This window comes from Castanea sativa, chromosome 9, assembly GCF_040712315.1.
Source record: "Castanea sativa cultivar Marrone di Chiusa Pesio chromosome 9, ASM4071231v1".
Lineage (NCBI taxonomy): Eukaryota > Viridiplantae > Streptophyta > Magnoliopsida > Fagales > Fagaceae > Castanea > Castanea sativa.
Window position 1 is genome coordinate 14095293 of NC_134021.1, and position 11601 is coordinate 14106893.

Genomic DNA, 11601 nt, shown 5'->3' on the forward strand with positions numbered 1-11601 from the left:
ATACATTGGGTAACTAATGCTGATGGTACTCTTCACACACACATGGACGTGTCTTGGATATCTTGTCACTATTCACTCACAATGGCAGAATCTCTCAATCAAGGAATCTTCCCAGACATAGTACCAGCTGACTCAGATGTTTGCAGACAGCAATGGCCACATGAAGACCATTAGGAAATGCCTAATCCCTTATTTGGCTTTCATGATCCTTACTACCATAACTATGACATTCAAATATTGATGAAGAATGGTTTCAAGGAAAAGACGGGTGGGATGATTAAAAATAGATATATAAAAGATATATGCAAAAAAAAAAAAAAAAAAAAGTTGCCAAGAGCCACCTTTGTTGACTTTTCAACAAAGCTCCTCTTTTGTTTTTTCCTTTCTCTATTGCCGTAACAATTTCTTTAAGCCAGCAACTATTACATAATGTCCTATTGTATAATGCCTTCGTCCTTTTTCCCAGTTTCATTATATCTATTATCAGCAATGAATCCGGAAGCAAATATTTTCTGCACTGACATCCTTACATCCAGAAGACAATTGTCACTCCGGTTCCAGAACCCTTACACATTTTGGACAAATGGCAAGAAAAAGTCGTCACTTACATCTTCAAGTTTATCTCTTGACTGTAAAATATTTTTGTCTTTTTGTAAATTATTGCGTATAAATAGGCTTCTTGTTTCCTTAGTTTAGGAGACTTGAAACATGATAGAGTTCAAGACCAAACTAAAAGACGAAGAAGGAAGCTACAGATAAAGGAAATAGAATAAGGACAAAGACATGCAAACTATAAGTAATAACTGAAAGACGAACAAACTGACTAGACAATAGGAGTATAAAAAGATCATGAAAACTTATTAATAGCATATATTACTTAAATTTTTTGATCCAAAAGTAATAATAATAAAACATTACTATTACGTAATGTTTTATTATTATTATTATTATTATATACATATAAAACAAAAACCTTCAAAAAAAAATTATTAAAAAAATAGTAATAAATATCTTCTTCTTTATCAAATACAAATTACAAATTCCGATACTTCTTGGAAAAAAAAAAAAAAAACTCTCTTCTCATTTCTCTTCTCCCTCCTTCGAAGCAGCTACTGTGCCTCTCTTTTCTCAGCCTTTCAACCAAGGGAGTGAATATGGGACCGTCCTGGCCGGTACGGCCGATATATTTCGTACCAGCACTTTGACTGGCACTAAACACAAAAACGCAATCCCTTACCAAGCAGAAAGAACTTCGGCCATTGCTGCTGAGAGAGAACTTTGTCCGTGGACCGATACTTGATGCAATGGCTGCCAGTTATATGAGGAAACAAAGAGAGATCTACAACTTGTATGAGGAAAGAATGAAAGAGAGTGAAATATATGTTTTTATTTGAAATCAGATCTTAATTTACCCTTTGTGGACGTGGAGTAGTGTGTCAAATAGTGTGGAGTGGTAACATGTGTCAGTGGTTGAAGCCAACTGTGGAGCAAAGAAGATAATATGTGAAAAAAGGGGGAAGAAAGTAAAAAGGAAAAATAAAATATATTAACACGTGGAAGAGTAGAAAAATCATAAATATAGTAATTTTTTTTTTATGAGTTTCGCTTACTTTTAGTACTTTTTTAATAGTAATTTTTTTTTTACTTTAAATATACAATAGCAAGTGATAATGAGTTTTAATCTTCACATTTTATTTAGTTAGTGGGTGATATGACAGTTTTTCATTAAAACGAAAAGAGATTCCAGTTAAAAAAGTATTGAAGATAAGCCAAACTTTTTTTTATAAGCCTCCATTTGGATACCACTTAAAAATGAAAATTATTTCACTGTTTAGCTTATTTTTGTTACTATTCATTGGCCCCACATCACTTTTTGAGGCTATTCATTAGCTTATTATTTCACTGTTTAGCTTATTTTCATCAATAAGTTTTTAGTTTTAGCAAAATAAGAGGTATCTAAACAGACCTTAAGTCTAAATTAATATATAGATATATATTTAGCTTGCGGCTTGGTTTAAAAAGCCAATTTTTTTATAAAAAACTATTTAGTTTATTTTTGCTACTATTAAGTTTATTTTTACTACTATTCATGGGTTTCATTGTACTTTTTGGTACTATTTATGAGTTCCATTGTACTATTTTAGCCATATTTTAGCCATATTTTAGTTTTATCTATGGTACTTTCAGTCAAAAATTTCTAGTTTCAATTAAATAAGCTGTTCCTAGACAAACACTTAGAGTGTAGAGTTTTTTTTTATTAATCAGATATTAACTTCTACGGTGGATAAAAGAAAAAGATAAAAATTAAATAAAGATTAAAGATAAAAATAGGAGAGAGAAAAAATAGAAAGAATAAATCAAATCAAATAGGAAAAAATAGAAGATTGTGTGTGTGATTGAATAATCTTCTAACTCATATTTAATAACGGGTTAGCAACTAGTTATATATAAAATCAAAACCTTTGAAACTCCCCAATGAGTAAAACTCAATCTCTCTAACAAGTCCATCTTAAACTTAAACTTATCATTATCAATTTTTTAAATAAAATTATTTTTGTTTAGTCCAAAACTAAAATTTTATAGCTGTCATCATACATAGAGACTCACATAATGAATTTATATACTTCTTATAAAGCTATTGTGTTTTTATGCGTCTAGGGTTTTGTAACCAAATTGCTTTATATTCTACAAGTGTGTAGTGAAGAACTTTGCATCCAATAACAAGCTTCAAGTTGCTGGGAGTTAATTATAGATTGGAGATTTGTGCAATTGAAGAAGTCTCTACAAGATCAAGTCTAACTGGAGATTAGCATAATGGTTTTACTGTTGGTAGGTACTTCGGAATAGGCCAACAACATAAGATTTCTTGTACTTGTAACTGCTTATTCTTGATTAGTAGATTCTTGAGAGTAATGACCTGAAATTCACCCATTAGAGTTTTTGCATTGTGAAGGTTTAAAAATCATTGTGCCAAATTTAATTTCCACTGCACTCTAGATTAGAATAACTTAATAAGAAGTAAAACTCTATCTCTCTAACAAGTTATTCTTAAACTCAAACTCTTCATTATCATTTTTTTAAAACAAAATTATTTTTGTTTAATCTAAATTTATCAAGGAGAAAAACTCTACCGAAGCCTCTAAAGCTCTCACAATTTTTCACGTCAGTACAATATTTAAATAAAATAATCATTTTATTTAAATAAAAATATTTTTTTAAACAAAATTATTTTTGTTTAATCTAAATTTAACAAGGATTAAAGCTCTATCTCTCTAATAAGTCCATCTTAAACGCAAACTCATCATTATCAATTTTTTAAATAAAATTATTTTTGTCTAATCCAAACTTAATAAAGAGTAAAACTCTATCTCTCTAACAAGTCCATTTTAAACTCAAACTCATCATTATCATTTTTTTAAACAAAATTTTTTTTGTAAAATTTTTTTTATTTAGTCCAAACTTAACAAGGAGTAAAACTCTATCTTTCTAACAAGTCCATCTTAAACTCAAACTCATCATTGTCATTGCGGGGGGTCAAGGACCGAGGATGAGGATCAAGGGTCGAAAGTGGACATTAAAGGGGCTAAGGGCTGAGGACTCGAGGATGAAGGTTGCATGGAAAAGTACAAAGAGTAGACCGGTGATGTATGGCTGAGAAAGAAAGTCTCTGGTTTGGGGGTAGATAGCCTGTGGACTCCGCATTGAATGCTCTGCACTTAGCTTCTTGGCCACATTAAATTATGAGTAACAGGTTTATTAGTTGCATTGACGTGGATGTGACCTGAATAGTGCAAATCATAGCTGGGCCAGCTTCTTTCCACCACCTTTTACAAGCAATCGTACGAGTGTCAACAAAAGAAAGTGGTTAGGTGGAAGATGAATGGTTGAGATACAAAGAGCAAGGAGCATAGGTAGGGATGAAAGAGGCTAGTGGAAGGGGGTAGTAAGAGATGAACATGACTCTGATAATTGAATGAACAGTACTATTTGAATGTAATGGATTCCTCCTCGGGAAAGCTTAGAGAAGAGGTTTTCCTCCTCTTTTTATTTTGAATGGACTTCTCGGGACACAACTGTCCTATGTTATTTTGTTCCCTCTCTACAAATTCTTTGTTTTGGGCCTTGAGTGATTGGATCCACTTCCTGTTCTAAGTGTGCTATAATTCCTAGTGTGATTTTTGGTTCTTACAATCATTTTTTTAAACAAAATTATTTTGTTTAATCTAAACTTCACAAGGAATAAAACTCAATTTGAGTTATTTTTTTGCAGTATCTGAAAATGTTTAACAAATTTTTTGTAAGTAATTGCACGTTCAAGCAATGGCTTATTGGCTTCTTCATCAAATTGTAACACAAATTGAAGTCATACAAGAACAAATCATGTAATGATGCAGTTTCTTAATCAATTTAAAATTTTATAAAATTATTTTAATTAATCTCACAAATAGATAAGTTTTTATAATAGCACAGATTAACTATTAGTTATTATTATTATTATACAAATATCAAATTTGAGAGGATGAACATATAGGAACAAACTAAAAGACTGTACAGTCTGTGAAGGTTCTATTGGGGTAGAGGAATAATAAATAAATGTGCTGACATTACAGTCTGTCTCTTTCCTTTTTTTAGTTATTTTTCTTTGGGTCTTAAATATTACACTGTCCTACCACGTGCTTTACGTAAAAGGCCTGTAGTTTTTTTTTTTTTTTTTTGGGTGGGGGGAACTTTTTAAATTTATTTAGAATTTCAACCGATAACATCCACTCTTGATAATAATTATTTATTATCAAACCAAAACACAAATAAAAAACGGAGCTTATTCAATTATTTGATTGGAAGAAATTTTCTCAAAAAAAAAAGAAAAAAAGAAAGAAAGAGAGCTTAAAAGCTTATTGTCCCACCTTCCCATTGGTTATATTTCTTTGGGTCTTAAATATTACACTGTCCTACCACGTGCTTTACATAAAAGGTCAGGTAGTTTTTTTTATTTTTTGGGGAGGGTAAACTGATTTTTTTTTTTAGAATTCCAACTTATGATGTCTTTTTTTGATAATAGTTCTTTATTATTCAAGATACTAATCAAAAACTGAGTTTATTCAATTATTTGATTACAAGAAATTTTCTCAAAAAAAAAAAAAAATTAAAAGAAAGAGAGCTTAATAGCTTATGGTCCCACCTTCCCATCTAGTTCATGAAGAAGAGAATGGAAGTCTTTCTCAAATAAAAGAAGAAAGAGAATGGAAGAAAAAAAGAAAAAGAAAAAACTCATAATGATTAATTAATGGGTAACCAAAAACAAATCCATAAGGCCAACAATTGTTGTTGGGACTTAGAAAAAGATGCAATTTGTGAGTCCATAAAATGAGCTATTTGGCACATCCTCTGCTTCTTCTTTTTTTCCAATTCCGTAAAATGGATTTGATTTATGATCACATAGCTTATCACTTATGGTGGTCCCCATTTCCCCTCAAATTCATGAAGAGAATGGACCACAAATTAATTAAAATCCAGAATTACCAATCAAAATTGATAGTAATTAAGACCAGTAAAAATGGAACTACCAACTCAAAGTGATCCTATTTCGACCCTAAAAATGGTATATAGAGCTAGATGCATTTATGAACCTACAAAGTTGGCTATTTGGCACATCTCCTTGCAAATCTGTAGATGGTATTCACTATTCACAATTGCAATTGGACTTGGTATTGTTAGTATTAAAGTGACAACATTTTGCAATTTCAAATGTACATCCACATAGTAGAGATGCTAATTTTTAATGAGGTTGTTTGTGGCTACGGATCTCCATTAAGTCATAAAATATTTATTAGTATTTCCAATGTAGACGTATAAGACTTAAATCTCACTTCCCCTAATTACACTATACAAACTATAGTTAATGCATGGTTAGTCTAGCCTCTTATAAATGCCCATATGGATAAGGTTTTCTTCCAAATTAATTTGGAGTAATCTTCTCTAACCTACTACTTGTTGGTTTATAAGAATATCAACATTACTATTTAAACAAGTCTTATGTTTCATTAGAAAATTCACTTAATTAAAAGTACATGTGAATAGTTTTTTTAATTGCCACATAAAAGGTTGGAAGAAGTTTCTTTCAAATTAACTAGTAACATTTTCCTAATATATATGCCAATTTTTATTGAGGTTGTTTGAGATAATTTATAGGTCAAATTATATATATTTTTAATAATTCTAACGGACCATGTAAATTATGTAAAAAAAAAAAATTCGAAAGATTTGTACTAAGAAGGAAATTGTACTTCAAAAGGGTAATTTGAAATTGTATGTCTTACCAAACAGACGATTACTATTACTATTAGTATAGTGACATATCATCAGGGGCGAAGCTAAGTATTGACCAAGGGGGGCTCTAGCCCCCCCTGACCTCATGAAATTTTCCTTAGAAGTATAAATGAGTTGTAGGGATAGATGCCCTCATCTAATTAACATCTTCAAGGACAGGCTATAAAGGTGGAGCCACAACAGCAAAACACGTAGCATATCTCATTATTCTCTCTTTAGAAAGTTAGACTCTCTTATACTAGTTAATGTTGGACCATTAAATTGAATAGATTAGTAACTCAAGAAAATTTTGACTTGTTATAACTAGTTAAAAACATGCTACAAAGGTGGAGCCACAACAGTACTACGACATTATTTAGTATCTTGTTTGTGACATTGTGATTATGTGTTGATTTTTTTATAATTATTATCTTGTTTTCTTTTATATAGCAACCATAATTAGCTTTTGTAGTTAAAAATAGGATTTATAATAAAATTGAAGATGATTTTTAGAAAAATTACTATTACATGTTGTAATGATTTTTGGCATTTAAAATAATAACTTCTCTTTTAATAAATAATTGTGTTGCAAAGTATTTAAAAATAGTTATTTTGTGTCCTTTTTGTTGTTGGCATTTTTTTTTTGGTAGTTAAAAATAGGATTCATAATAAAATTGATGATTTTTAGACAAATTGCTATTACATTTTGTAATGATTTTTGACATTTGATAGAATGACTTCTCTTTTAATAAATAATTGTGTTGCAAAGTATTTAAAAATAGTTATTTTATGTCCTTTTTGTTGTTGGCATTTTGTAATTACTAAATGAATGTTAGTTTACATTTTTATGCAAATAAATTGTTTTTACTTTGCCCCTCTTAGATTGAACTTCTAGCTCCGCCCCTGCATATCATCTCTTGTTCTTCGAAGGAATGTGCTTAATTTAACCAATGATCGATTCTGACTCCCTATTGGGGGAGATCTTCATATATTGTGTATTTGACATATATATCATCTCTTTTATAAACTCTATATTATGACAGAAATGGTACATAGATTACTGTTAGGTGAGTTTGACATTTCTTATCATAAAATATATTTTCCTCCCTATATATGACCTCTTGATTCAAGCCAGTCCCACAATTAATAGACAACAAGAACGAACCTTTCAGTCCCATCCCAACCAGACCTGCAAAAGAGACAACTGCCCATTCTTTTAATTTGGGGTTGGTCTTCTAACATGCATGTTAAAACAAAAATGCCATTAATGCCATAAATACACCAAGTACCTAATTTTCCACGCTTGGCACATCTCAACATCACCATTGTTGCTGCTGTCTCTAGAACACAAAATGTAATGGGGCAAAATACAGTGGATTTGGGCAATGACCCAATAGCAGAAACTAAAACATATCTTGTATACTTCAAACTAAAAAGTATACAATAACATAAAAAGGTCATTTTGCAACAAATCATCACAATCAATTTTATTGTTATAATAAGACGTTTTCTAACATATAGAAAAGAAAAAAAAAAAAAAAAAAAAAAACAATATAGAGAATGATTGGGATTTGCGTTGTCCCAATCTTAGGCCTTTTCCTTCTTAGATGGAACCGTGCCATCTGTTCCTGCAAGCATAGCATACTTGTCCTTCCTAGTCAAATTTGTGCACTCAAACCCCAATGTTCCACCAAGCACCCTTTGAATGTAATTTGCAACTTCAATGGCTGATTTCCCACCTTTGCAAGTGAGCTCCTTTGGAAGTTGATTCAAGAAAGTGATCTCATAGATTGGCATTGGATTCATGAACACAAAATAAGGGTCCAACAGTTTATGCCCACGTACAGTAGTCCCATAAAACACAGTTTGCTTAGTGTTAATTGCAACAGGCACAATCCTATCAGTTAGCTCAGCAAATAGTGCACTAAATCTCAATAGGAATGGCTCTCTACAAGTGGTTCCCTCGGGGCAAATAACTAAGTCTCCTTCTTGAAGCAAGCGTTGAATATTAGCTGCATCTTTCTCTCTTTCCCTTGACAATGCAACTGCCTTAATTGGCGAAATTAATTCGCTAAATTTGCTTATACTATATGTGACACAGCTAATTTTTCTTCCAAGGGCAACAGCTATAACAACTGGGTCTAAAACTGTTCGATGGTTGCAAACAAATAGGACACCACTTTGTCCTTTCTTAGGTGGAGGTGGAGGGGTACCCTTAACTGTGAGTTTAATGCCTAGTACCTTGTAGTTGTAATAGACAATTCTTTCAGGCAAAGGGATATTAAGGTAGACTCTGAGGATGGAGAGGACAATACCAATTGGCATCCATAAGAAGCTTAAAAGGGCAACTAGAGGGGTGGGTCTCTGAACTAGCCTGCCATCATGAAAAATAATTGGGCTTAATAGCTTGTTTCTTGGTAGTGGCTCACATTTGGTTTTTGGCACCATGTAACCTTCCTGCACTTATTAAAAGATAGAAGTCAAAATTTTGGGCTATTCACATGAATAATCATAGAGACGTGGCATATCTAATTTTACAATTTGTTGATTTATGTAATTATCTACTAGTGAGTTGTGTTGAAATTTTCATACTTGATTTAATGGATTTAGATAAGAACAATTATATGATACACTTTTTTTACAATTTTTTATATTTTATTTATTTAGGATTTTTTTTTTTCCTTTAGACTTTTTGTTTAGATAATTATCACGGTAATCTTCCTAAGTTCTAACTATTCAATTAAAGTACTAATAAATTTTATTTACATAAAAAAAAATATAAAAAAAACTTGATCGTTTGATTGAATTAAAATTACTAAATAAACCCTTGGATATGGTGGGCCATTTTCTTTCTCTAACGGTTCACCTGAACTCAACAATTATAGGATACAGATACTGCAAAAAGGTTTTGCCATGTATGGAAAACCAGATCAAAATTGGGTGACATCCACTACATGAGCACACTTTGTTTTATAGGTCACGTATTTGTGTATTTGTATAAAAAGCAGAATTTCTGATTTGATGTTATTTGTTACACCTAATAGACAGTTTGTGCAGAAAAGAGAGAGAGAGAATTTGGTAGAAGTCACAAGGATTGTGCCTGGGAAATTAATGATGAGATCCACATAGCAACACGTTAATTATTGCTTCATATTTCTTTTATGAGGAGGTGCATAAAATTTAACTTGGATTAATTAAAAGAGTGGGTGGTACATGAAGAACTTATTGTGGGCGTCAGTTGTCCTTATAGTTTGAAATAAATGTTCTTTTTAGTTCATTAATCACAAATTAGGGGCAAGAATCATTATTATAGAAAGAGTTACATCAAATAAGAGGGGAATATTCTTTTATCCTAACTAATATTCAAATGATACAAAAAATTTTACAATTTTTTCATAATGTGATATATTTTTTTAATTGATTTATAATAAAATTGAAGTTTGTGTTTAATTCATATGAAAGTGATGTCTAACCAATTACAACTTATAAAAACATTTTGAGAAATTTTTTGTTAATTACTACCATTACTCTCATTTTATTTAGGGCCAAAAAAGAAAAAGAAAAAGAAAAAAAAAAAGAGAGGAATTGAAAAGAACACAAGAATAGAAGCCGTTAGAGAATTCAGTTTATTGACAAAAACATTTCAAGAAAAGAAGGTTTTTTTTTTTTTAAAGGTTCATGAACAAGACATTATTGCCATGAACGCTCTCACCAAACCTGTAATAAATTTAGATAATAATGAGTGTTATAATTTTAGCTAAGAAAAAGAGAAAATCATGAGTGGTTGATTATGAGAACAAACCTTGCAAAGAGACATGAAATCATGGTCAGTTTCTCGATCTCCAAGACCCAAATCGGGACAGTTGGTGCCAAATTCTTTAACAATGGCTGCTTTTTTGTGTTCACCAACAAGAATTCCTGGTTTCTTAGCAAACCCAGTTGCCCTCCCAGATTTTGTTACCACCAACTCTGTACCAATCACCTTGTCAGCCCCTAAAAAGGTCTTAACAAATGGTTCCACCATGATTCTAGGATTGGCAGTAATAATGTATCGTTTCCCAAAGGAATTGAACACTCTCCAAGTCTCTGGGTGCACATCCTCAGCATAAAACTTAGGGAGGACAGACCTTGAAACAAGCTCAATGTCCTTGATTTTCAACCCCGCAAAAGTAATGAACACAAATGTTTGGATTGCAATAGCTTCAGAAACAAATAGGTACGTGAAATATACGAATGGTACTGATGATAAAAGCACTAGTGCCCTTAAAAGGCTACCAGCTTCAAGAGCAATAAGCATGAAATATGGGAAAGCACTACGTGACACCAAAAGTGTGCCATCTAAGTCTGAAGCCACAGTTTGATTTGATCTCCTTTCGGAGCTACATTTTGATATTGGTTCAAATCGACGGTGAGCCCCCATGACCATAAGAAAGTAAAAGAAAAAAAAATGAGAGAGAGTTTATGGTTTTTTTTTAGGTAGGGGTGAGTGAATGAACAAAGTCTATGTTATGAGAGGGGGTTTTAAAAGGAGTGGAGAGAGATGGAGTTACTAATAGCATGAAAAATATTTATGTGGTTGAGAGGGAGAGAGATTGTACTATTCAAATTACTAGGGCTTATAGGTTACTTAAAACAATTGCTAGAAACTTTTTTGACGTAGAAATTAGGGCAGTTGTGAATGATGGGTCTGAGTAGTTGGAGGTCAATACCAACACCAACAATTCATTCAATTAGCCTACATTTTAGTTAATAGGCGCCGGCCAATCCACTCATCAAAGCTTGGCTAAGCTCGTCAAGGGCTTTGTATTTGCCTCAATAACTTTAAAATTTGAGCTACATTTTGCTTGTGTGTTTGGGTAGAAGTTTATATTTTTAGCTACATTTTCTGGTTTTTTTTGGTTAGGTGAGATTTATAACTGTTTTCATTGGCTATATAATATGTAAAATTCCTTATTTTTCTTCATCAATGCCATCTCCATGCATCAAGGGTCCACCAATTCAGTGCCATTATACATATAGAGCTTTTTGTCAATCAAGAATGGTAATAAATGGTAGAAAGAACTGTGTGCTTTATTGGTTGAAAAATGGCGAAAAATAAAAGCTTTGAATTGTTTTTAACTCTTACCCCTGAGGGTTTATATGCAAGGCTGCTAGTGATCATGACAACCTTTTTAGCTTTGAATTGTTTTAACCCTTGTCAGAGCATTTCCACTGGCGCCAAATGTAAGCTCCAATTTACCATTCAACCAAAAAGCAGCCCATAGCCAGATTGGTAAACATGGGGTATGCCAAATT

At 31.9% G+C, this 11601-nt stretch overlaps 1 protein-coding gene across 1 annotated transcript; it reads right to left on the bottom strand.

Moving 5' to 3' along the window:
* Positions 1–7617: 7617 nt before the first annotated feature.
* On the bottom strand, positions 7618–10875 carry LOC142609344 (glycerol-3-phosphate 2-O-acyltransferase 6). Its single transcript, XM_075780915.1, has 2 exons — positions 10109–10875; positions 7618–8763 (listed from the first exon to the last, which is right to left on the bottom strand). The coding sequence occupies exons 1-2, from the start codon at positions 10730–10732 to the stop codon at positions 7894–7896; spliced, it is 1494 nt and encodes a 497-aa protein (XP_075637030.1). The 5' UTR covers positions 10733–10875; the 3' UTR covers positions 7618–7893.
* Between the last annotated feature and the right edge of the window lie 726 nt (positions 10876–11601).

Coding starts and splice junctions, on each gene's coding strand:
- LOC142609344 (XM_075780915.1), bottom strand. CDS start 10,732: ATGGTCATGGGGGCTCACCGTCGATTTGAACCAATATCAAAATGTAGC. Junction 8,764..10,108: donor ATTTCATGTCTCTTTGCAAG/GTTTGTTCTCAT, acceptor TAATAAGTGCAG/GAAGGTTACATGGTGCCAAA.